The following is a 26,435-nucleotide window of genomic DNA, read 5'->3' on the forward strand; positions in this document are numbered from 1 at the left end:
CTTAACAATGGAGGAGACCTGACAGATCGCCTGGTGAGCTACCAGATGCACAGTGACGGAGCAAGTTCACACCTCTGAACTTCAACCGACCTGGGATGCCTTATGTGATTGTGTTGTGAAGGCACTGCTTCAACCAAAAGGAATTTAAAATTCAGAAGACGTGTTACAAGAAGAGGCCAGAAAGGTCACCCAGCGGAGGCCACCCAGCTGGGCAGCTAAACCAGTAAGAAGGAGAGAAGCACTGACGGGGGAGTGGAGGGGTGTGAATTGTTTATTAGGACCCAGAGCTTCCAAATCACCAGGCTGCCCACAGAACGCACACTGCTCTTGTTACAACACGCGACACAGGCTGGCTGACTTAATAGCTTGTCTCGTCTGACTGGATGCTGCTGCCTCACTGCGAACCAGGAGAACTGACTGCTGAGAGGCTGGCGGGTCCAGACGGCTCCACAGCACGTGTCTCCCGCCCCCGTTCAACGGCCTTCTGAATTTACCCTGCTCTTTGCCTTAAAACTGTTTCCTAATATTTGCGTTACCAATGTTATTTTCCTAACACAACTTGTAGGTAAAGGAAAACGATTAAAATGTCGTTAGTTGGTGCCTTCTTATATGAATAAAGGTTTGACAATCCCCCCGACCCCCAAAGCCAGCACAAAAATAGGGAGTAGGAAGCACGGAGACTTCCTCGCGCTCAGCTCGAACCCTTCGCACACACGCAGCCCGAGGCAGTGCGGGGTGGCTCGCCCCCCTCGGCCCACTCGCCCTCCGGTCACTTGGCCTTCTTGTTGCCCTTCGGGCGCTCCTCGGCGACCGTCCTCGCCTCCTCCTCCGGGATGAACACGCTGACGGTGAAGTCGCTGGTCTCCGAGCCGTACTTGTTCTTCACGACCAGCCCATACTTGCCCGAGTCGGACGTTCTGACCCCGCTGATGGTGAAGTAGGCGGTCTTGCCGGCCTCGAACCTCAGGTTGCAGTGCTCGTCCGAGGCCAAGAGCTTCTCGTTCTTCAGCCAGGAGACCTCCGGAGTCGGGTCTCCCCACACTATGCAGGTGAGGTTAAGCGCCTGGAAAACAGGTTTCATGAGAGGGGAGGAGATGTATCAGATTAACGATCCAACTTGAAGCGTCCTTCTGGGGGTCAGCCTGACCGGACGGAGGATAAACCTAAACCTCCCGGGCCGGGCTGCGTGTACCTGTCTGAGTTACAGTCTGAAATCACACCTGAGTAGGTTTCTTTGGGGCCTTGGCTTTCTGGCTTTGGGAACATTTATCATCAAAGCCCCACAAAGGCATTTGCTTCCAGTTCCCATAAACACACAGATGCCTTTTTGCTCTAATGTGGCGTTTTGGACTCTGTCTCAGTAGAGAAATCTCCTCGTTGCCATGACCTCCACCTGCTTGCTTTTGCATTTCATTTGTGTCACTGGGCCCAGCAGCAGAATCCTAACAGCTGCTTCAGATAATGTGACTCATTTTCATATCCCATCTTCCTCATTTTATTTCTCCCCCCAAACCCACTCGAGCTGTTGCAGTTGCAGATGTGCCCTGCCAGCATGTATTTGTAGTTCCTAATATTTTATTATATTACCAACTGTGCTGAAACCCTCTTATTTTAAAAGATCAATGTTTAGGCCTATAATTTTACTTTATATTTTTGTTGAAATATTTTTTAGATAATCATAGATTCATATACAGTATAAGAAATAATAGATTTTGTATATTCTTTACCCAGTTTCCCCCAATAGTAACATTTTACAAAACTACAGTATAATATCACAACCAGTACACTGACATTGACATAACAGATTTCCCCAGTTTTTCTTGTATTTGTGTGTGTTTAGTTCTATTCAATTCTATCACCTGTCTAGGTTCATGTATCCACAACCTCAGTCAAGATACAGAACCTTTCCATCCCCACAAGGATCCCTCCTGCTGTCCCTTTATAACCACGCCCACTTCTCCCTCCCAAGCTGTTCCTAACTCCTGGCAACCACTAATCTGTTTTCCATTTCTAAAACTTTATAATTTCCAAAGCATTATATAAATAGCATCATACAGTAATGTAACGTTTTGAGAGTGCCTTTGACACTGAGCATAATTCCTTGCAGATTCATCCAAGTTATTGCAGGTATCAATAGTTTGTTCCTTTCTATTGCTGAGAAGTGTGCCATGGTATGTATATACCTGTAAGGGTCATCTGGGCTGTTTCCAGTGTGGGGCTATTATGAATAAAGCTGCTATGAACATTTGTGTACAGATTTTTATGTGAACATAAGTTTTAATTTCTCTGAGATAAATGCCCAGGAGTACAATTGCTGGGTCATATGGTAAATGTATATTTCATTTGTTTAAGAGATTGCCAAACTGTTTTCCCAAGTAGCTGTATAATTTTGGTCTACATTTCCACCAGCCATGTAGGACTGATGCAGTCTCTCTGCATCTTCACCAGCATTTGTTGTTGTCACTGTCTTTTTATTTTAGCAGTTCGGATAGGTGTGTCATGATATTTCACTGTGGTTTTAATTTGCATTTTCCTGATGACCAAAGATGTTAAATTTACTTCACATTTTAAATTCCATTCTTGCATTTTTTTTCTTACCGAAGTCCAGAAATTATAAGGAAAAGAGCTAGGGCTCATCATATACAGGGAAAGGGATAGCCTTCTATCTAGAAGGACCTTATATGATCACTTGTTACCTCTTCTGTAAGAGTATCATTTAGAATTGGGTAGATATTAAGAAATTTGTTTTCTTCCCATGATTAATTAGCACTTCTGACTGAATTATTCTGCAAACACATTTCAGCAAGAAAAATATGAGTCAAACTATCGACATTGAATTTACCCAAGCAGACCACGTGTATGTTCCGGGAAACTGTGATTTCGTGCATATTAAAACTTTTATCAAAACTAAACAAAACTCCCATGCACCTTAGGTGTCCAGGAAAACTCTTACCTGTACTATATATTTGAGTTATAGATCACGGGATGCTTTCACATACATTCTCTCTCTTAATTCTCACTACCACCCAGTGAGTTGAATATTTTGAACCTCATTAGGTGAAGAAAATGGAAAATAGAGTTTCAAAACAAAAGCAACCCTGCAGCAGTTGAGCTTAAAGTCAACTGTGGTCCTATTTTCCAGGCACGAAGAAACATAGCTGGATGAACTGACCTCTCATTAAAGCCTTAGATGTGCCCTGTTCATCATCATAGTCCCAGTCACCCATCATACGTCTTCATTGCCCTTTGGAGGTGGGAAAAGATGTTGTTCCACTACAAACACCCCTCCTCCTGTGATTGGCATATTAAATTTGTTTTAATGAAACACAGGGATGAAGAAAGTGAATCCAGGTTAGAAACTACGTTCACTGCTCTTCAGAGAGATTCTTATGGATCCAAGAAATGCCAGTTTAAAACCAAATGGAAATAAATCAGTTTTCAGCTGAGAAGGGGCCTGTAGAAATTCACAGAGCAGCACGTTTCCCTCCAAAGGTGAGGAATCTCATAGGTCAGCCCATTTTCTACTAGTGTGAGAGGTTGCTTCTTCCATTATGTTCATCACATAGTTATGACTGAACATTTTCTGCTTCTCCTGATGTTAAAGGGAAATCACTTCTGGAAAGAGACTAAGAGGTCTACATATACCCACATCAGACAAACGTGCATCCTGATGCTTGACCTACAAAACATTAAGCTGAGTGGAAAACTGACTGCGTTTTGAACCTTGTATGTGGCTATTCTGAAGTCAGGTGTAAGCAGCCGTGGCATATGGTGAAGATGGTAGGACGCATCTTGAAAGAAGGAACAAAGTCTGGGGCACTGGAACCCTTTCCTAGCGTGGAAGAATTGGGGACAGGAGTGCTCCATGCTTACCTTGCCCTCCTGGATGGTGACCACATCGGGGAGACCTCCCACTACCCGGGCGCGATCTGCAAGCACAGGCATTTCCGGTTAATCACTGAAACGATGAGCGCCAGCAATCACACGCACAAAGCCTCCCAGCGGGACTCATGTTCCCGTTTAGCTTCCCTCTCCTTGCAGTTATTTTATGCCTGCTTTCAATATGCAAAATAAGAAAATGATCCAGTAATTCTGAATGTTCTTCTTCTTCACACACGGGTGCCTCTATCTGTACCTGAAATATCAACTTGAGGTCACTCTGTTGTATCGAGATCTGCTCTGTAACTTTCCCGGCTATTCTCAGCCCTGGCTCTCCTGGAGGCAGAGCAGATCTTGGCCTCTTTCATGGGCTTCTCTCTGATTCGAAAAGGTTGCATAACCGGAGGCTGTGTGCCAGGGAGATCTGGAGGCTGGAGAAGATGTGGGCTTTCCTTGGGGCCTTCCCTAGAGAGTTCCCCTTCCTCATCTCTCGGAAGTTCTTGAGATGCTCTGCAGAGCTCCTGTCTATGGCTGAGGGGACAGGGGGTGGGAAGGGTGCTGAAATCCAGGGCTGACACCCCCCCCGCCCCCGCAAGCCTTGTGCTGTGGGTGTGACTGCCTCGGCCCCAGGGACGGACACCTTTCTGTCACTCAGTCAACACTAACGCAGTAGCCACCACCCTCTCCTTTTTAGCCTACGTCAATGAATGTGTGACTCTACCTCCTTATTTCTATCAATACAATCCCTTCTCCAGTAAGTCAGGCCGAATCTTGAATGAGTCTTAACTGCCTTCTCCTGCCGACTCCGTTGCCCTTACACCACTTGTGGGCCCAGCCCATCACCTGGCCCCCTGCACCACCTGCCGTGTGGTATTAGGTGAGTCACGTTGCTGTGTGGACCTCAGTGTCCTCATCGGTGGGGCGGGGGGCTTGCGTTAAACCCGTGGACATGAAGCTTCTAAACTCTGCTCCGTGGCATCGCTGGGATTCATCCTGACTCCACGGAAGATAATTCAGCTCTTACCTTTTTTATATATTGGGAAGATTTTGTTTGAACTAAGTGTTCTATGCAAATGTTTAAGAACATGGAGCTAGAAGGGCTCTCAGGTCTCTTCCGGCTCTGAGCTGCTGTGGTCCAGAGACCTCTGGAAGGAGCATATGAAGCAGAGGGAGGGTCAGAATCCTTGTCCACAAGAGAGTTCAAGAACGGGCGAGGCCTGGCTCTGGCTCTGACACGCTCCCGTTGTGCCCGGTGCTGGCCTCGGCCTCACAAGCCCCGGGCAGGAGCGGGAGGGAGGAAGGAGGGGGAAGGAGGGAGGAAGGCCTTGCAGGTCAAAGGTGAAAAGTTCCCTTCTGAGTGACCAGGAGCCACTGACAGGTGGACAACTCCACTTCTCACTCTTCCTCCTGGTTCCCTTCCACCCAGCTCAGGGCCAACCCTACAACTTTAACCCTCAACGGTTTTCAGGTTCTGCTCCCACACTGAGAAAGAACCTGAGTTATCACGATGATTCGTCTGTGACTCCTGGGATCCTGTAGACTGAGTTCTAGAAATTTCTGTGTGAAGCACGGTTGAGAGAGGTCAGGAGTCAGCACAGTTTTAGGGACACAGGCTTGACTGCTGGGTCAGGGTCACTCAGCCTTATTTGGCCCCTCAGGAAAATGGGACTACTTGCTGGGGGACCAGCTATAGCGATTCACCTGATACCAAACCTACAAAGTTTCCTATTTTTTCTTCTCTTTAACATATATACATTTTTCTGACACCTGGCACCTGCTGCAAGCGATTAAAATCCTACTGTGTGATTTGCAGCCCAGAGGTGTTTCAAGTCAAGGCTGGGTGCCATTCTCACAGTGTAACCTGAGACCTTCTTTTCACAGACATTCTACTGAAGAGACTAAGTGACATGCAGAACACCTAAGATTTAAAATATATAGAGAGAAATGAAAGAAAAGGAAAAAAAAATGCGTTCACTCTCCTACATCTGCAGTCATAACAGAAAAACAAAAGTTGTATTTTGAAACCACAGCAGGAATAAACACGAAGGGGTTTACTTACTTTTCTCCACGATGGCAGCTTGTCTGTGGTTGAGAGAAACAAACAAACACACAAACAAAGAAGGATTTTGTTTTAGTGTGACTTCAAAGTAGCCAACCTCGACTGCATTTCATGTTTTTGCTGCTCAACAAAGCGGCAGGAAATGCTGCTCAGACTGCGCTTGCCCGAATGAAAGACCCTCTGACAGCCAATGGGGAGCAGCGCGCATCAGAGACAAGAGTGCCCGTGGCATCGCTGGCAAAGAGGGACTTACTTTAATCTCTGGAATTCTTCAAAGGCTTCGTCGTACGCTTGAAGAGACAAAAAAGAGAAGTCAGAATTTTCTCTCCCAGAACTGGCCACACACAGCGGTCTATTAAAGCTCACATCCTTTAATAGACCAGTGTAGGGCAGTGTAAGCGGTCCAGACAAAATTCAGCTGGCTTTGAATGAGGCTGCGCCCGAGCGGTCCCTCTACAACTTGATGGGCTTAACAAGAGAAGCAAACACTTTCTAGGCAGAAAGCATGAAATAGTGGATTTTAGAAGCTCTCAATTCAGTGAGAAGCCTTCAACCCTCCAAACAGAAAGGGAAAGATTTGCTCTGCCGAAGATGAAGTGGAAAGAAAGGTCTGTTTCAAAAAATGATTGGTTGTCTATTAAGCATCCTGAGCATCAGAAAAGCTTTTCTCTCATTAAATCATCCCTCACGTCACAGCCTCCTAGCCGGACAGTTCTGTGGTCCTGCCCGTGCGTTTGCGGTAAAGGGCACGAGGAATTACTACGATCACAGTGCAGGCCAGTGCGGGCCTGAAGCGATGCTTGTACACTGTGCAGCAGACGAAAAATAAGACAGGGAGACAAGGAAATGAGAGCTGTGGAGCTCTAAGATAATTATTTTTTTTCCTGAGCCTGCGAGTAAGGCACTTGGAAGATTTCAGCCCATAAAGCTTCACTTTTAAATTTCTCTCACCTGGTCTTTAAGCTCCTCTGTGGTCTGGGAATCACAACATTTTATGTCTAGAAAATATGTCCATAATACTAGTTTGCTCTCTTCTTTACAGAAGGGAAAAATAAGCGTAAAGCCAGGCTTAAAGCCTCTAGACCAGCTGGGCTAAGGCAGGCTAGTTGGGGCTGCTTTTCCTGCTCATGCCACACTAGAAGGAGATGGGCACGGCTGAGCCAGTGTGTTTGGTGCCAGTGGCAACGCTGGTCAGACAATCCAGGGCCTTTTTGCTTAAGGGGGATTTGAGAGCGGGGTAGTTAAATGAGCTTCGGTGAGCAGAGAGTAAAAGCAAATTTTAAATAAGTTTTGAATGTATCTGCCCACGTCTTGTCTCCCTTTTCTATTGTGTCTCCAATTGTCAGATGGATCGCAGAAGCAATTCCCCATCACAATCTCTGCAGGCTGTGACTTGGGCACAGTGTGGCTGGGGGACCAAGTCCCTGGGGAGCTGCTCATTCCCACAGAGACCCTTCAGGGAGCCTTTCCAGTCATAAAGGGTGGGTGGGGGTGAGGGGAGGGGTACTCAGCCCAAAACAACCCGGGGCAGGGTTGAAAGGCTGCTCTCTAAGTTGTGAATCTACTCTGAGGATGAAAACATGAAGAGTCATTGCATTTTAATATACGAAGCCGTAGAGGAAAAGTCAGCCCACAGTCTCCTTTGGTAACTTCATACAAGCTCCTTCTTTCTTTAGGAAAGAGTAGGATGAGCAAAGTACCAGAAGAGGGAGAAAGGGCACAGGGTTTTTAACTTTTTATTTGTGATTGTACATTTTTTAACTTTTAAAATTCTAATTAATAGCTGCATATCACCTTTCCTGTCTGTTCTTAGATGGAAAACTGCCTTCTGCATCTCATTACTTTCTTCTCCATGTCCCTATTCTTTCCAGAGCCCCTCATTCTCCCAAAAGGCTGAGAAATCTGAGGCCACTTTTCTAACTTCCCTCTGTTCCCCTCAATATTTATCTTTGCTTATTCACATTTACTCCTTTCTGGTTTCTGAAGAACAGGTATCCCTGCTCCTTCCCAAAGCCATTGCATTCACCTCTGCCCCGCAACTCCAAGCTTCTGTTCTTCAGAACCCTGAGACATCAATTATTCCCCATCATTCACATCTCCAATCCTTCCAAATCAACCGATTTCTTGGACTCTATGAACATGCTCGCTTTTCAGTCACCATAAAATGATCCTTTTTCAGTGTTTGTTCTTGCTCAATTGATTGTAAATCAACCTGCCCTTCTCTGTAAGCAGTGCTTTCTCTCCACGTTCACTGTCTCCACTTTACTTTTTACTGATTCTCCACTCATTGAATTTTTGCTTCTACCACCGTGGCTGAATTTAAACTGCTTTATTAAAATCTCCCATCATCTTCCAATAGTCAAGCGTAATGCCCTCTTATCACACTTCATTCTTTTTAAAATGCCCTCATCTCCACAGGAGGTTCCAACCTGCAGAATATCCGTTTACCTTGTCCAGAAAGATCCACTGTCTTCTGGTGTCCAGTTTTGCCATCAAAGAGCTCCATCACGTATTTCCCTTTGTCATTCGGAGTGGGCTCGTTGATCTGCAGCCAGATTTGCTCCCCGGTGACCCCACTCTTAACTCTGTCTGTGTACTTAATAGCAGTCCCGCTGTTGTTATCAAAAGAAAACATCGTAATCATTGGCTTTCATCCAGAGCTTATCTTTACTTTGTCTCTTCTTACTGAAGGTCTTACCATAAAGTTGTACAGACTTTGAAATAACATGGGATCGGCATATGTTCTTCTGCTTCAGAGAAATTATGGGCCCTGAATCACAGAGCGTGGATTCCAAGGCCTGGGGTGGGGGTCTGGCAGTCTGCATATTTCACTCCCAACAGCAGTCTGGGGCCCAGATTGTAGCACCAATACTTCTCAGGGGTATTAATTATCTTTGTTTCCACTCAGGTTTATCTGTAGGACTAAGGGAATCTTTAAAGTGAGAAGGCCAAAGTCCATATTATATTACTGCATATTTCATGCAGATGGTCCGTGGCTATAAATGGGATTTTACAGGCTAGTTAAAAACAGACCTAAAGAGGTTCATCTGGGGCTGACATCTATTGACACACATGGTTACAAAGCTATTTAAAACAAAAGTAAACGTGCACTCAGTAGTACAGCCAAGAATAAATGAAAAGCAGAGCTGCTGTCAGAATGAATGAGGCACTTTCTCTGACCCTGGATGTGAGTTTCCCCATATTCTATAGTAGGTCACGAGCATACCCATGCATTGTATTCTTTACAAGAGAATAAAAGCAAATAGAACCCTTTCATCTGACAGTCTAGAAATGCTACTGTTACAGATGAAGTAAGAGGAAGGCAGAGGTAGTGTACTCTCAATGATGTTAAAATAAACTCTATGAAGAGTTTGTAAACGTGAGGAAGTAAGAAAAAAAAAGCAGTATACAAAACTACTTTATTATGGTAACAATTATGCATAAAGACCGGAAGGAAGTACCCCAAAATGTTCATACTATGGCTAGGAAAACCATGGATGATACCATAGTATAAACTCTTTCTAAGTTGTAATATGATATTAAATATATTTTCTAAAACATGTATTATGTTTGTGGTTGTAATAAACAAAATGAACTTAAAAAAATAAAACCCAAAAAATCTCCACCAAAAAAATTTCAGACTTCAAATAAATATTCAGCATTTTTCTTATATACTACATTCTTTAAAAGATATTAAAATTAAAATGCCATAAAATGTAGGGTAAAGGAACCCATCTATACACATAGACGTTAGCCTGAGCAATACAGTATATGTCTTAGAGAGTTAGAAAGACAGATAGTTCTCAGCTTTGCTAATGGTAAGTCTGTCTGAGTTCTTTAATCTCTAGCTAATATGCATAGTAGTACCTTAATAGGTGCTAGGTTTGTAAAGCACTTCACGGTTCACAAAATGCCATTCATTCTCTCATTGGGTCCATCAGTGTTATGAGCTAGAACAGGTATTATTGCTCCTATTTTATATGAGAGAAACCTGGGATTCAGAAAATTAGATGACTTATCTAAGATCCAAGGGAAGACAGGAGCAAAGTGAAGATCCAAACCCGTTTCAAGGTTTTTTTCCTCATCACACCACACACTTACATAAAGACAGGGAAGACAACCAGTCCTTGGTTCCTGACCTTTTAACAGGCACACATGTGTGTGCACACAAAACACGCATTTAGCTGACTAGACCAAACAAAGTTTATGTCTTGTTACTCTGGGAGCAGTTTCCTCAAAACCCAATGTTCTAATTTTTTTGAACATGTATTCTTTTAGAGATGATGTAAAGCCTTTTGATTGATGATTCAATTAATTTATCATCTCATTCTTCAGAGGGATATATTAGAATGTCCTAGATGTCACAGAGGAATTTCCTAGAATTTGATCTATTTTAACTTATAATTACTTTCCTAAAATGTATTCTGAAAGAAATAGAACAAAGGCATGAAACTCCAAGCATTCAAAGTGGAATTTCACTTGTTCTCATTTTTTTTTAAAGAACTCAGGGAATTATTAGTAATGATAATAAATGTAATAAAATACTATTCTAAAACAGTGAAGTCATTTTAGAGAAAACACAAATGACTGTTTTGTGGGATCCAGCTCTGCTTAAATGTTCAGTCTAGACTTTTAATGCAACTTGAACCCGGGGTACTGCCGTGATGGGGCAGGGGCTCTGCAGCCAGGCTGCCTGGGCTCAGCCCTCCACCTGTCACATAGCTGTGTGACCTCAGGCAAGTCACCTCCCTGAGTCTGAGCTTCCTAGTCGCTAAAGTGAGAAGAACCTACTTTGTAGAGTTTGAATATTAAATGAATTCACACATCTAAAGGGCCTGGAGCAGTGCCCAGCGTATTGTAAATGTCCACTGAAGGGAAGATCCTCCCAGGGATGCCACGGCGACCTCCTCCTCAGTGAGGCTCACAAGGACTTTGGGAACTGGCATATGCTGCATCCCAAGAGTGGACTAAAGGGACATGTTTCTTTGGCAGACTGCTGTCCTCTTTCAGCTCAGGAAATTTCAAGGAAGCACAGAGATCAAGGACCCTGGTGACGGTATAAGTGGGAGACCTGGTTTGACTAAGAAACCTACTTTAGCTCTTGGAATCCCCAAGGAAAGCTTGAGTGAAATCCCTCTATAACTGCGCGAAGGAAGCCTGGATTAGAACAGATCTTCAGGCCCAATCCAGTTCAAATACACATTCCCAAAGTCATCTTGAGATCTCCAAAACCTTCCAAGGAAACATGCTAGTACCCACTCTGCCAACTGCTATGAACAACAACGATGATAAACTCGGGCACTGCTCTAGATCAGGCTTGTTGGGTCATTGGCCATTAATTCATACAACAGGAAATCTGGTGCAATGCTGCCTCAGTTTTGTTCCAGAGCACAGCGTGGCGTAGGAGTGTGTAGAAAGATGGAATAAGAATCTGGCAAAGCATGACTGTACGGAGACAGAGGTCACGTTACTGAGGCGTCTACGAGTTATGATACGTCCCAGATCACAAAGACAGAGGCTTTAAGCCATCGCTGGCCTCACCATGTACGTGCTGAGGGAGAGTGCTAACCTCACACTAAAGGGATGGGCTGGTGCTTCTGTCCTACACTCATCAACACCAGACCCGAGAAGTAAGAAGACGCCTTACCTGAGAGGAACAGAGGGTTGTTGTTTTTCCCAGTCCTTCCCCTGAGTGGAGAAAGAATTTCTACACAGCATTTACGTTGTTATTTACTTACTTGTGGGACCAGTTAACTTTCAGATCATCCACGTAGTAAGTAACAAGAGAGTACAGCCGGATGCCCTCAACTGTGCTCTGGATCTTCAGGTCTGTTGCAGACAAAGCTGCAAGAAGAAAACACATTATTTCAAACACCTGTAAGCCCATCCTGGAGAAGAATGAAGCACTGCCCTGTGAGAACTTACCTATTGTTTTACATACTTCAGCCATCAGTTCTTTAAAGGCTGTGGATAGAGATTCACAAACAAAGTTTTAGCATAAAAATGCTCAATGTCAAGTCACATCTCAAACTGTTAGTCACACTTGCTCTCAAAAACATCCAGTCACAAGGTGAATTTATTGACCAATTGGTAACAAAGAACTTAATTTTTATCAAGTTTCAAAAGATTCCTGCTCTTATTTTGATATTTTTGCTCCCTTGAATTCTTTGTAACTGTCACCATGTTTACATTCTAGAGAAAGAGCTACAATGAGATTTCCAGGAAGCTTCTTGGATTTAGGATTCTCATCTTCCTAAGTCCCAGGAAGGCTTCATTTACATTAGAGGAAGTGTTCTTATCTGTGTCATCAATTCATGATGAATAACCATCTAGGTCCCCTGGTATTTCTCAGCCAATAAACACATTTAGTCCTGCCTCCACAAGGAGTAGGAAGGGAAATCAAAGGCATACTTCTGCTGTTCGTTATCAACGTTGTTAAAGATCTTGTTCAGGAACAAAACTGGAAATGTGGGCATCCCATGTAGGTTTTCGTTATCATGATATAATTGTCCTCAGTAGTCTCTGGAAAATGGAAGTTGCTTTCTTGCTCTGCTATTAACTGAGAGGCTTCGAGTTTCATATATAATCTTTCTTGCCACCTTTTAGAGAGTGGACTCTTTTGAGACATGCTTTCATGGTAGTTTTTGATCCTGGAACATTTTTCATAGGGTTGAAATAAAAATGATGATTTATATTGAAAACAGACCTCTCGTGGATTGTGGACTATAAATTCTCTGAGGATCAAAACTATACTTCCGATTTCAAGGAAGACTAAAAGTGAAGTATTTTTTAATAAAACAGTAGTTCGCTCAGCTGGAAGGGCAATTAAAACAAAATCTGTGGGCAAAAGATCAACATGAGTTCAATCATTCAGCTCAGCCTCACTCAGAATTCTGGTCACCTGTATACAGAACACACAGAATGGACCCCAGCAGTGGGTGGACTGACCTTCATCCACAAGCTTCAATCTGCTCTTATCTTTTCCTCTGTCGTCTTTCAGGATAACTTCATAAATCCCAGCATCTTTCTTTGAAAACTAAGGGGGGAATAGATATACCACATTACAACTTATTGTAGCCTCAGAATATGGTGTTTGCCTCTTTCAGGCCCTGAGATTTATAGAACTGCCATCAAAACACACTGAACAAGCATCCAGCCATGAGAGCAACGAACAGTTCGCACGTGAACTATCCATCATAACCTGACCAGCCAGCAGTCCTGAGTTTTCACCCTCTAAGGCTACAATTGATTTGAGGCTTAAAGTCCTTATCTTTCACTCTGCCTTCATATTAAAAACTAATGAGCACATGTATTTGAAAGGCATGCTCTTTTAGACAAAGAGTAGATAAAAATCTATACTTAAGTGAATACTATGATCGTCTCTGTGCCTTTAGGGAACAAGTTATCATGAGGCTTAAGAGCAAACAAAGAAGGATCCACTTAACTGTCCTGCCACTCACCCATCCATGAAAAAAACTAGCTCAGAGAGGCAAGAATTGTGGTGTCCAGCCAACATTGTTTGGATATCTGACAAATCCTTGCATATCACAAGGTGAGAGAAGCCTTTGTGTCCTTACAGCTTGCTTTTGGGGTGACATCAGGGCAGGGATCTTTGCCCGGGGCCAAGGAACACATAATCTAGTCTCTGTATTTTAGAAGAATGTAGGGTACAGAACTAATACATTACATTTTATACTTATAGTCACCTACCTCTGTTATAAGGAGGGTACATATACCGTCCTTGAAGTCATGCTTTTCATCCACCGATATCTCCCTTTCATCTTTATACCACACAATATGAGTCTCCTTCTTAATATTTGCCACCTAGAAGAAAAACTGTAGTTATACTTCTCGAAATAAGGGAATGCTACTCTTATGAAACTAAATAATTCTCAGTGTAGCACTGGATATAAGAAAAAGCATAGATTTCTAGAGGAATCAATTGAAAGCTATTTTAACTGATAAAGAGTTTAAAATAAATTGGATACAAAAGAATAAACCTAAATCAATAGCATCTTTATTTCCAGCAGAAAAAAATTTGTCTTTAAAATCACCTGGTGGACAAGAAAACATAGAAACATACATACTAACATACAGAATTAAGTAAAAATAAAAATTTGAAAACCAAAGGAAGATAAATCCCATCAGATTAAAATATAGTCTGTGTCACAAAAACAAATGACTTTATCAAAGTATCAGAATGAGTAAGCCCCAATCTATGGCTAAATATTTTTTAAAAGGTAAATGAAGCTTTGTAAATAAATGTGGAAAGGAAATATGTTTAAAATTATTTAATTAAAAATTTTTCCAGTTTTATTGAGATATAATTGATATAATATTGTATAAGTTTAGGGTATACAACATAATGATTTGATACATGCATATATTGTGAAATGATTAACACAGTGAGTTCAGTTAGCATCCATCAAGAATGGTTTAATAAATTAATTGCTTGGCAATTTTTAGGAAACTCATTTAGGTCCAAAATCCACACATCGTATCATAAATTTCAAATGGGCAAAATGACTTCATACGATTAAAGGGATTTTAAGCCTTATCTACAATGCTTGAACTTTCTATGAAGAAGAGTATATTCATGTATTTCTTGTGTAATTAAAATTATATGAAAAAGTAAAGACTTCATACAAATCAAGAAAACAATCTCAAAGACCCCACTACATAATTGGACAAATGTATGTATGATTTCCCAAAGAGGAAATATAATTACAGAACAAACAGATGAAGAAAATGTTTGATCTCATTAAAGACAAGGAAATGTAAGTTTCAAAAAAGAAAAAAAAAAATCTCAGCTAATACGTCAACATAAGAACTAACACTGGTAACTGCAGTGAAACCAGAACACACAAACTTTCTTTATAATCCTGTAAACTGGTTCCTGGGTTGTAACTGTGTTACTAGGCAACATTGCTTATGATAAACATGCCCCGCAGATGGGAAAGCTACCACTGGACTGGGCGGGACTAGAAATGGACTCCGTGGCTTTGGGCTTCCCTGAATATACTCTTGTTATTCGGACATGGTCCCTGCGGGAACCCTGGAAGCTCTGCTTGGGGTGTTGTTACAAGAGGTATTGGCCCCTTGGGGCACGAGGGATTTTTTTTTTTAAAGCCATGGCATTTCCTGCACCTGCCCAAAGTGGAGCTTGTCTCCTTGCACCTGAGCTGTCACCTGTGGGTGGTGAAGGGAGTGATTCCTGATGTGGACTCCTGCAGGACAGGAGTGCCCAGCATGGCCCTGTAGGCAAGCTGGGGTTCTTGTCCATATTCTTTGGAGTAGACTAGCTCCAAGTGGGGCCCATGGTAGTCTCAGAGTCTGAATGTTTGGCTGCACATACTCCACTAACTCTAATGCAATATGTAAATTGCTAAATGTACATAAATTGCTATAATAATGAAACAAAGAACTGTGGGAGGACAGAGGAAGGTTCATTTTACCCAGACTGAGAAGGGGGAGGCTTTACAGAGGAGATGACTGAGTTGGGCCTTGAAAAAGGATCGTGTCAGAGAAGCTGAAAGAAGAAGGCCATTCGAAGTCATGAATACATAACGAATGAATAGTCAGAACCTACTTCTAGGCTCCTGTGGTTGGTCAGGATCTGGGTAAGGGGCTGATTCTCTTGAGGAAAACCTTCAGAATAGGGCTGCAGAACTCACTTCCCAGAAGCCTAGTGCAATAGGAAGCACAGAAAGAAGGACGCACGGACGTGGGGGCCCCTGAGGAAGGGATGGTTTCTGGGGAGGGCAGTGTGAGGAAAAAGTAAGTAGAGGCACGCAGCTGTGGACAGTCAGGAGGAGAGAGAGGTGCTGCGGGTTTTAGCTGCTGCCTGAGAAAGTGTTTTTCAAGAAGCTCTGCCATTTCCTACGAGGCTAAAATCCAGCACTGGTTTTTCCTGTACATTTCTGGTAGACCACTGTTTCTTTGAATTTGTCAGATTTAGCAAAGACTGGAGTATTTGCGTTCTGGCTTTTATAATGACAACTACGTGCGAAACGCCAAATCTGTGCATCTGCTTTGGGGTCACTGTCCACCATCACAGCCTTCACACTCCAACCTCACCCAGCAGTTCTTATCCAAAAACGTTTGATGACTCACGGAGCTGCACACCATACACTCAGGTACATGATAATTTAGAATGTGATGTGGAACTTTTTTTTCCTAAATGTTTCAAAGGCCTAATAAGATAATTGGTTGTGAGCTGCAAACTCTTTACCAAACCTCTCCCCTCAAGGGAGCACAGGGGTTTCAGAAGCAGCAGCAGAGCTGCCCAAGACTCGAAGGTACTGTTGTGCAAGTCACACAATTTAGATTTAAAAAATTGCCAAACCTCCACAGAAACACAGTGTGGCTGGAATGATTCTGGAAAAGATCTACCACTTAGAATGCAACGAAGATGATGAGAGATTCTCCTGAGATTAATAACTGAAAAAGAGTTGGTGGGTGTGGTTAGTGAGGGACGAGCAAGCAGAGCACAGAGGCTTTTCAGGGCAGTGAAAATGCTCTGTATGATACTATAAGGACGGGTACATGTTTTTACACGCTTGTCCAAACTCATGGAATGTACAACTCCAAGAGTGCACACTAATGTAAGCTATGGATTTTGGGTAATGATGTGTCCATGTAGGTTCATCAGTTGTAACAAATGTACCACTTTGGTGGGAATGTTGATAATGAGCGAGGCTATGTGTATATAGGGACAGGGGTGTATGGGAAATCTCTGCACCTTCCCTTCAAATTTGCTGTGAACATAAAACTGCTCTAAAAAAAGTGGTCTTAATTAAAAAAAAAGGAGACTCTGTCCTTATTAAATAGGGCATGAGTAATGAATAAAAACTATCATCTTGACTTCCCATATTTTTATGTTGTTTTATTTTAAATATTTCTTACCAACCAACAGTAACATTCAACAGTAAAGGCACGTCACTTATCATTTTGGTGCAAATAGAGGAGATAAAAAGTTGATCTTCCTTTTCTTCTCACATTCTATTTTATCTTTATTTCCCTTGTATCAAATTATTAGAAATTTATCTACTTCTTACCTTGCATTTCAATAGTACATTACATTCACCAGTCACTTCCCAGCTCAAATACTCAGCGAAATGTGGACCTATAAAATTTTAATAATATCAGCAATCAGCAATATTAATCATGAATGCAAAATTCCAAGCTCATTCTTAAATTCTAAGGTGATTTACATCTAAAGGGAAATTTTAAAAATTCAAGATTTAGTTTTTAAATATTTTAAATGGATACATATTTAATAATAAATATTTTTTCAATTATTTTTATTAACCAGGGCATTATTAACATAAGCAATAATATTCATTTAATTTGTTACGGAAATAATCTTGGAATATTTTGTTCAAGAAATTGAAGCTTTTCTCTTTATTCACTGCCTATGTTTACCTTGTTTCCTGATAAATTCTTGACGCTGGAATTCAGCTTCTTTCTGGAGCTTTTTATAAACTGAAAATTGAAAAATGAGGAAATATGAAATTGAGTTGAGTGGTATACATGTACATGCCAGTCACTGCGTTAAGTGATTTATATTCATTGTTATAACACTCATACACCATGACCACCCTATTTGTTTTCAGTATTCATAGATGAAGAAAAAGGCTTAGAAAGGTTAAGAAACTTGTTCAAGGTCATGAAGTCAGGAAATAGTGAAACAGCTTTGGCGATTGCAAATGTAGAGACCTGGCCAGCCTTTCCATTGCTTTATCAAATATCACATTTTAAATCTTGGTGATTTCCACACTGGCTTATGACAGCTGTCATACAACCTAGTTCTAACGGATAATCCTCCATTAGATTTGGCATCCTCTACTCTTGCATGTTTATCTTCTTCATTTAAGTAATTTAAAGTAGGTACACATTATAAGATAGTATCGTAGTTTTGTTTCTGAGACATAATACTGTCTTGGTTGTATTGCAATATCCTTCACTGGAGAATTTTAGTAATAAATACTTGTTTATATATGAGATAATTTAAGTGCGGTATTGCCTGTGGGCCAGTGATAACTTTGGTGTCCTTTTAAATCAACTTTCAATTTTATGAAATGAAATACTATGGAAAGTATTAATTGCAAATTGCACTTTGAACATTGGAATCTAATCAAGAAATAATTTTTACTTCCTCCCACATGGTCACTTTCGTGCGATGGCGTATTTGCATTGAAGGGAGTAGCAAAATCTTCCAGATAATGTTTCACAGAACACCTACCATCTCCAATGAGAACAAGAGTAGAATGGCCAGTTGCTCTTCCATCTTGAACCTGGAAAGTATATGTGCCCTCATCCTCATCCTGCAGCTTTTCCATAAACATCTCAATTATACCAGTGTTTCGGTCAATATGCATCTTATATTTCTTCAATGTGACAAGTAAAAGAGAGAAATAAGTGAGATAGATAGGATGACAATAAGCCATATAAAATAAACACACAAACTCCAAAGTATCATAATTTAATAGTTTCTTGTTAACATTATTTTAAGTGAGCAAAGTTTCAAAATCTTGTACACAGAAAAAGATTATGTGGAATATATGATGTTGACCAGAACTGATTACTAAAAGTCTGACGTTTAGTTTTTTAAACATAAACTTTTGTTACCCCAAATCACAAAATGTTATCAAAAAGTTGTTTTTAGATTCTCATTTTTCTTTCCAGATTACATTTTTTTCAGTTAACAGAATAATGCAACAACTATAAGCAACGTGAGAGAAGTGTTTGTCTCAATCATTGCTATACCCCTGGCATGTAGCACAAGCATGGAATATAGCAGCCAATTAATAAACATCTGCTGAATTAATACATGGATAAAAATGCTTCTAAAGCACTGGAAGCCCATTTGCTCTTAATGAACAGAAATTGCCCTGCTAGACTGTGCTTATTTTATCATCTTCCTCAAGCAACATTTTTTTCAATGTAAAGATAAGTCTTAGTCCTTGGGCTTCCAAGCTCAAGTTCCATAACAGATCTGAACAATGAAGTTTTCCTATAAAATGTCACAGAATGAAGGCTCAGGTCTGGGATCAACTCTGTGGTGCAATTCATGCCCTGGAGTTTCCCCTGCAGGGAGCCAGTCTTCAGCAGAGACCCCGTTTTGGATTAGCTTGCCCCATACCTTGGCTTGTGTCCCTCACTCCTACCCCTGAGAGTAACCCCCATAAACCACTTGAAGGAGAAACTCTATTTCAGACTCTCCTAGGGAACCTGACCTAAGACGGTAATTTCCACCCAGTGAAATAGTATGATTAGAACCAATTGCAATGACAATAAACTGCTCTTCAAGTTCCGTGTGTGTGTGTGTGTATGTGTGTGTGTGTGTGCATGCGCCACATGCATGTGTGAACACATGAAGGGGAGCGCCTCTACACACATGGGCACGAGTGTTCCCTCAATGGCTGTGGTGGCAGTGATGCCAACAAGGCTCTTCCTTCCTCTCCACTGGCCAGATGGTGATCACCGCTGTGGATGAGAACATTTTGAAAACAGGGAGATGGGCCACAGTGGACCCATGTGTGACTTGTTCCTGCTCTCACACAGTTACTACATGAGTTGAAAAGTAATATACTGCGTATTCTTCTGCTATTCATGTTACTCATTCTCCCTCTAACTAATGAATCCTCAAATATTTTTTAAAAACACATTTTGATGAAAGGGGAACAGGTTGTTAATCATGGCCACAAACCACACCTCTCCCCCATCTTTTTAGTCTCCCATTTACACCCATGAGAAGACAGGTATGAGACAGGGCCCCTAAACCCAAGTTCTTCAGTACCACCAGGCACAAGCCTGATGCTGGCTCTACTGATGTCTGGGGAAGACAGATAAAGTGCAGATGTTGTAACTCTAACTATAGAAACTATGTTTACATTAAAAGCAAAGAAATAGTAAATATGATATACATAATCACCTATGTAAATAATACACAAATTGACATACACACATAGAAGTATAGAAAAAGACCAAAAGTATATATTAATATGTATATCAAAAGTTGTAAGAATTTGTGGTTTGTCTCTTCTGAGTCTTTAAAGTTTTTTACAATAAGGATGAATTGTATTTTTAATCAGAAAAGCAATGAGTTTTTTTTTACATTTTTTTCTGAGCCATTAGAACAATTCTTCCATATGAAGAACCAAGACGCCACTGGAGTCTCTGATGTGAGTATCTGTGTTCAGGCAGGGTTCTGGCCCCTCTGCCTTCAGTTTTTTTCATAGGTGACCAACTTCCTGATTTGCCTGAGACAGTTTTGGTTGATGACTGTTATCCTGGAAAAATTATTACTAGCATCTTCTTTCATTCTCAAAAGTATCCTAGTTTTGGATAATATGATATGATCAATCTATATTTTCTTCCACACTTTTCACATGTGAAATGATTTAAACCCCCTCACCCCACGTCCAGTGGTTTTCTTAACAACTTATCTGCATTCTAATAGGGGTTTCCCAGCACATTCTACAATGATATGTTTAGAAATCTAAAAAGTGTAAAACCTACCGGCCCTTCAAAAACTTCCTTGTCGTTAACTATGTAGTTGACTTTGGCGTTGCCAGACAGCTTCTCAGCCTGCATCCAAAACCGGACCTGGCCTTTCTCCAAAATTTCAACTGCCAACTCTGATTTAACTGGGACAGCTATGAAAAATAAAAATAAGAGTAGTAGTTATATTGGTAACCATTTGTACCGATACAGATTTTTCCAACAAAGGAAAAACAATGGAAGTGATGATGTAGCACCTTGCTTCTTTCAGTGAGAGCACTGTAGGGAAAGTTTGATTTTGAGGGACAGTAGAACAGTGTTCTAATCCTGACTGTCATAGATGTCTTAACTATAAAAGAGAGGAAGATGAACTGACCTCCCAGGGTCCTTCAGCTAACCTCTGTGACTCTCCACTGTGGCTTTGGTTAGCTTTATTTAGGGACAATAACAAAGTATGATGAAAAGAGTCTTGAGCTGGCCCCAGTAGTTCAAGGTCAGCTACTAACAAACTGTGATGTGAGGCAGTTCACTTTGCATCTCTGGGCCTCACTTGACTCATAGTAAATGGATGGAATTGAACTGAATGTCCTAATTGACCAGGATATTTTCCTGCCCCAATATTCTAAGATTTAATTACTTCAAAATATTTTGAAAAAGAGTTCAATTTGATTTTTTTCCAACAATTTAACTCACTTTGGAGGTTTTAAAAAATGAATCTTAAGGGCTTCCCTGGTGGCGCAGTGGTTGAGAGTCCGCCTGCCGATGCAGGGGACACGGGTTTGTGCCCCGGTCCGGGAAGATCCCACATGCCACGGAGCGGCTGGGCCCGTGAGCCATGGCCGCTGAGCCTGCGCGTCCGGAACCTGTGCTCCGCAATGGGAGAGGCCACAACAGTGAGAGGCCCACGTACCGCAAAAAAAAAGAATCTTAAGAAAGAATTAATTTTGACTACATATATAAGATGAACCAGCTTGTCATTTAAACCCTATCCATCCCAATGGTATACCTGTTCATTTAAGTTCTTAGATCAAGCAAAATTTTTCAGATGCAAATAAGCAAGTCATTATCAAGAAGCTATATTAAAATATAGCATGGCTTGCTTCACATAGAAAGTAAGGAACCGTGTGATATCTCTGATTTACACCTGTATCGCTTAAGCCATTTGAACATGAGTGAAATTTTTTAAAAGTTGGCTGACATCTCTCGAAGCCTGTTTCTAAATTTCTTGTAACTTGAAAATGTTCTCTACAAAGCCTCCTCCAGGCCAACAGATCTGTATCAGAGGGGGCTCCTGGGCATCCTCTGTGGAACAAGATGGTTGTTTCTCAAAGTTCTGTAGTCCTTCACTTCTGTTAGGGGAAATCACCCTTTGCTTTCTCTCAACTATTCTTAAATATATCTCAAAATTTTAGCCATGCTACATTTTAAATTATAAGCTTTAATTATAAGCTTGGTATAAAGTTGTATGAAATGTACATTAATGTTTTTTGTATTTATCCTAAAACTACCCTTTTCAAACTTCAAGGGATGCCTTTCCTTTGCACTATTCCATATTCATTGTGAAATGCAGTTATAGAGTCATTCCATGTAGAGCTGAAAGGAGGCTCAGACATCACCTACTGAGGGTGTCCCCTGTGAACAGAGAAGGGCCACACCTTGATCAAGAACAGTTATCTACCCCTAAAACCTTGTGCTCCTCACCTGCTAACAAGGCCACCAAGAGTGAATACGGTACCAGGATACACTGAGCCACTGTGAATAATAACCGCTGCTCGAGAAAGGAGTTCTCTTTCTCCCCTGATTTTACTGATGACAAAACTCAGCCTCAGGAAAGCTTAGCAACATATCTGGGTACCAGAGCTGAGACCACGGTTGTTCCCTCTATTCTGTGCTCTTATGGTCCTGGCCATCCACTCTGAAGAACACTAGTGGTTTTCCAGTAAGAGCAGATCAGCAACAGACCCCAGGGCAGTGACAGCAGAGGCTAAGTTTTCTCCCTACAGGATGCTCCTGCTTGCTACAAGTTAAGTCTTGAGGGGAATAGAGAGTAGGATCTCTTCCAGAAACATCTGGAAATCTCACTCTAGGGAATCTAATACATGAGTGATGCAGTTACTAAGAAGCTCAGTGTGGCGGCAGTGGGGAGGGGACACAGTCCCACGCTCTCCTGGAAGCCTCCAGATCCCTTAATGTTCACGGTCCTCTCTGAGTAATGGGGCCATTGTCTGGGGAGCAATGGCCACCAGGATGCACACACAGAAACAGCCCATGTCCTGTCAGACCACCTGGGCTTATGCCCAGGTACCAGCTGTGTACATCTGGTCTAATTACTTAACCTCTCTGTGCCTCACTTTCTTCATCTCTCAAATTAAATCACCATAGTAGTGACCCTTTTAAGGTCATTGTGGAGTTTGATGACATTCTGTTTAAGCACCCTATAAACAGCATATAATAAATTAATATTTTGGTGACTCTTCCTTCAGTTGTTTAAACAACACCCTACAACCACCAATTGTATGTTATATTTACACCTAAGAGGACATACCAGATAGATATAATTTATGTATACGTGCTTGTGTATGTCTGTACTCATAGAGTATAATATATACAAGTGGGATAATAACCAATGTCTACAAATAAAAAGATATATTATGCAGGATGTTTTTGTTTCTGTTTTTTTTTAGGTGAGAAGTGTATTTATTTAGAGAGATACACATTCCGTAGACAGAATGTGGTCCATCTCAAAAGGCGAGAGGCCTGCAGGATGTTGTTGATACTGAAGTATATCTCCCACCATCCCCCCCATATACCTTGAATTTTAGATATATACACACACACACACACACACACACACACACACACACACAGACATATATATTCAAATAAACTACCTCTCTACACTGCAATTTAGTATCACTACTGGCAACACAGACTAGGTTATTTTCTATTTTTAGCTTTAGATATTTTTATTTTTTCCTTCTGCTCAGCCCTAAATTTCCTTAGGCTCTTTTCTCTGGCAGTTAATTTGCTCCAGCAAAATATCTGGTATTTGTAGGTTTAAGGCATATGTTTAGTGGTTTTCAAAATATTTTTGAAAACAGGAGAATTTACTGTGCCAAGGGAAGGAACAGCACACTCTTTATTATACTCTGTAAGAGACGAGACCAGTTAAGACCTTACAAAATCTCAAGAAGATGGCTTATGTGTCCACATATACTAAAAGGAAGTGGGTATAAATTGAGAAATTGGATATGCTGCTTTGACCCTATCATCAGATCTCTGAAAATATTCATGCAGTGACCTGGCTGATCCAACAGTGGTTGGGGAGAGAAAAGTACTGGAGCTCTGATACTTTAAACATTGCTTCAATGGGTTCACGGGAGCTACCTCCGGTTGGGAGAGTCATACTTGCACATCAGAGTTTTCAACACATTTTTGGGTTCTCTCTGTGCTGACCCAAATGCCACACCTGATCTCTAATAATAGGGCACCTGAGTTTGCTGCTACCCCTTCTCCTAGAACCAACAACTAAAGTGATTATGCTCATGCAGAATGAAATATCTCAGCATAAATGACAGTGACAGCGGGCAATTACTACTGGCAAGTCCATATGATCACTGAACTTCAGGGAGTCTGGGCACCTCCAATTCAACAGTAACACCCCAACTTCTCTCATCTCCATTCTTTAAGCTAAATGTAAATGTGTTTGGACCAGCTGTTGCCTAGACACTTTGTCAATGTTTACTGTCTGACTAGATTAGATTAGTAGGTGCTGCTGTTTCTGTTTCACGTTGTAGACAGTGCGAGCATTCACAGGCTCCAGCTGTGCTCGGCACGGTGACCCTCTCCTCCAGTCCCCTCTTCATGGCCCCGGGAACATGAAGGGAGGACATCTGTGTGACTGGCAGACAGCTCTTCTGCAAGTGGGTTTTTCTAGGTCACTCTTCTGTTTCAATTAACATTTATATTTTCCCTGAAGAGTTCAGGATTAACCAACGCCCTGTTGATTGTCTCTCACAGCCCCTCTATGTCGTGGGTGCTGTGAACAATTACAACAGCCGTTCCTGGAAAAGAAACCAGGCAATGGGGAAATTGGGATGAGGTGCTCACGTTCACAGAGTACAGAAGAAGGACAGACCAGGCCAAACCTCTGCTTTCCATACAATTTTAAAAAGAATAACTCTTAAGATACTATTCTTGGTGTAACTTTTCCAGTTTGATGGTGAATAAGCTTACAGACGAGAAACAGTTCTCCCCTAGAATTCAGAAAGCCTGCTTTCTGCATTCACACTCCACAGGCACCCCACTGTGCTTTGTTGAATAAAGTTGGTTTTGAGAACATTCCAGCTGAGGCCAATAGTCACCAACACCCAGCCTCACCATCAAACATGCATTCCTTGGGAATGTGAGAGAGGTCAGACCACTAGTTTTAAGCAGTGTTTATTTTTTAATCACAGCTCTGCTGAGAATTTCAGGAAAGCTGTAGACCTTCGCCCTAGAAAAATGCACATCTACAAACACACAACGTTTTGCCTATAGTTTGGGGTCATAGTTCCCTGGGTTCCTGAAACTCCTGTATTAGTGAAGAAGCTATATTTTAGGGATTAAGGAATGAAAAAAATTCCTGATTTAAAAGAATGAGTGATGCTATCACTCTTTGTTTTTTCAAACTCTAAGGTGTAACTTTCTGGATGCTTCACTGCTTTGGCCAGTGGGTACCAATGGGCAAGAGATCCTATCAGGCCAGTGGAACTTTCTGAGTATCGTTTCAGACTTCTTTCTCTTCTCTTAGGTGTCAACTCTGGAATTTAATCTTTTATGTAGAAGGCACTTCATTGAAGGGTTTTTAGATAGTTCATAGGAATTCTTTTTCTGATCAAGGCATCTTTACCTTATTTTCCAGGAGTTTAAAATGTTAGGTACTGTCTTTATTTAGAGGTATGGTTCTTCTATTAAATGTTAACATTAAATTGCTTAGGAAGAGATCAGTTCGCCTAAAAGACATACAAATTAATGTATCCAGGAGATGTGTGTGTGTGTGTGTGTGTGTGTATAAAGTTCCAAAATATGTAGGCAAAAGGTTAAGAATGTAATTGGTCAGCTGTTACACCTATGTAACCCGATAGTGTTCTATGTAACAGAGCATGGGATGTATCTTCTATGTCAGTGTTCTTTGTATCTCTGGAGAACAATGACAAAGATAAAGGCAGCCCTTTGGAAAGTGCATCTGCAGCTACCGATATATGCTCCATTATATGTTCTCAAGAGCCTCTTCTCTTGATCCTGTCAGAAGTGTGTAGAGGGATGGCTAAACTCTGTGAATGTATTGTGGACACTTACTTGGGAACTTGTGTTCTTGGCTGAGAGCAAGTAAACGTTTCAATTCTGTAGGGAGAAAAAGAGAACAATTAGAGCTTGAACTACTAAAACAAAAGTCACTTGATCCTTGGGAATCACTGAGAAATCAAAGCAGACTCGTGAATGAACTGATTTTTCACTTACCTTCCTCATCTATCAAGTAGCTTGACGCTATTCCATCAGTGTCTGTTACATCGCAGGAGTAGATGCCCAAGTCTTCCATCCCGAGGTCTTTGAAGGTCATTTTCGTCCTTCAGAACAGAATAATTTTATAAGAAGAGAGGCCGTGTGGGGTCTGAGGACCTGCACCCTGCCGGTCTCTAGGCATTTGCACGTCCGCTCCCTTCACGTGGAGCACTTGTTCTGTCCCCCTTGCTGACCTAAAGCCCACTCATTCTTGCTGCTTCTGGAAAGACTTTCCTGACCTCCTCCTATGGGCTGATGGTAACGGGAGGGGGAGCTGGTACAAATCTCCCATCCCCAAGCTATGATGCGTATCGATGTACATCCCAAATAAAGATATTTTTAGCTGATCAACCCTTGCTGGGCAGCCTGAAATTTTTCTTCTTCACAGGGCAGAACCTCTCAATGCCTCTCTTATGTCAACCCTGCACTTCCTGTTTTGGAGGTTATC

General features: G+C 41.6%; 1 protein-coding gene across 2 annotated transcripts in view; it reads right to left on the reverse strand.

Moving 5' to 3' along the window:
• Positions 1-253: 253 nt before the first annotated feature.
• MYOM1 (myomesin 1) overlaps positions 254-26,435 on the reverse strand; it is a 142,275-nt gene continuing 116,093 nt past the window's right edge. For both annotated transcript variants that reach the window (XM_033439353.2, XM_033439354.2), the window contains 15 exons: positions 25,946-26,052; positions 25,784-25,828; positions 20,462-20,598; positions 18,183-18,327; positions 17,363-17,422; positions 16,996-17,063; positions 13,649-13,762; positions 12,887-12,974; positions 11,864-11,902; positions 11,677-11,782; positions 8,387-8,550; positions 6,192-6,228; positions 5,939-5,961; positions 3,874-3,929; positions 254-1,063 (listed from right to left, as the gene is read on the reverse strand). In XM_033439353.2, the coding sequence (XP_033295244.1) occupies positions 770-1,063; positions 3,874-3,929; positions 5,939-5,961; positions 6,192-6,228; positions 8,387-8,550; positions 11,677-11,782; positions 11,864-11,902; positions 12,887-12,974; positions 13,649-13,762; positions 16,996-17,063; positions 17,363-17,422; positions 18,183-18,327; positions 20,462-20,598; positions 25,784-25,828; positions 25,946-26,052 (1,483 nt within the window). In that variant the 3' untranslated portion in view covers positions 254-769. The remainder of the gene's footprint in view (positions 1,064-3,873; positions 3,930-5,938; positions 5,962-6,191; positions 6,229-8,386; positions 8,551-11,676; positions 11,783-11,863; positions 11,903-12,886; positions 12,975-13,648; positions 13,763-16,995; positions 17,064-17,362; positions 17,423-18,182; positions 18,328-20,461; positions 20,599-25,783; positions 25,829-25,945; positions 26,053-26,435) is intronic.

Source organism: Orcinus orca, chromosome 15, assembly GCF_937001465.1.
Source record: "Orcinus orca chromosome 15, mOrcOrc1.1, whole genome shotgun sequence".
Lineage (NCBI taxonomy): Eukaryota > Metazoa > Chordata > Mammalia > Artiodactyla > Delphinidae > Orcinus > Orcinus orca.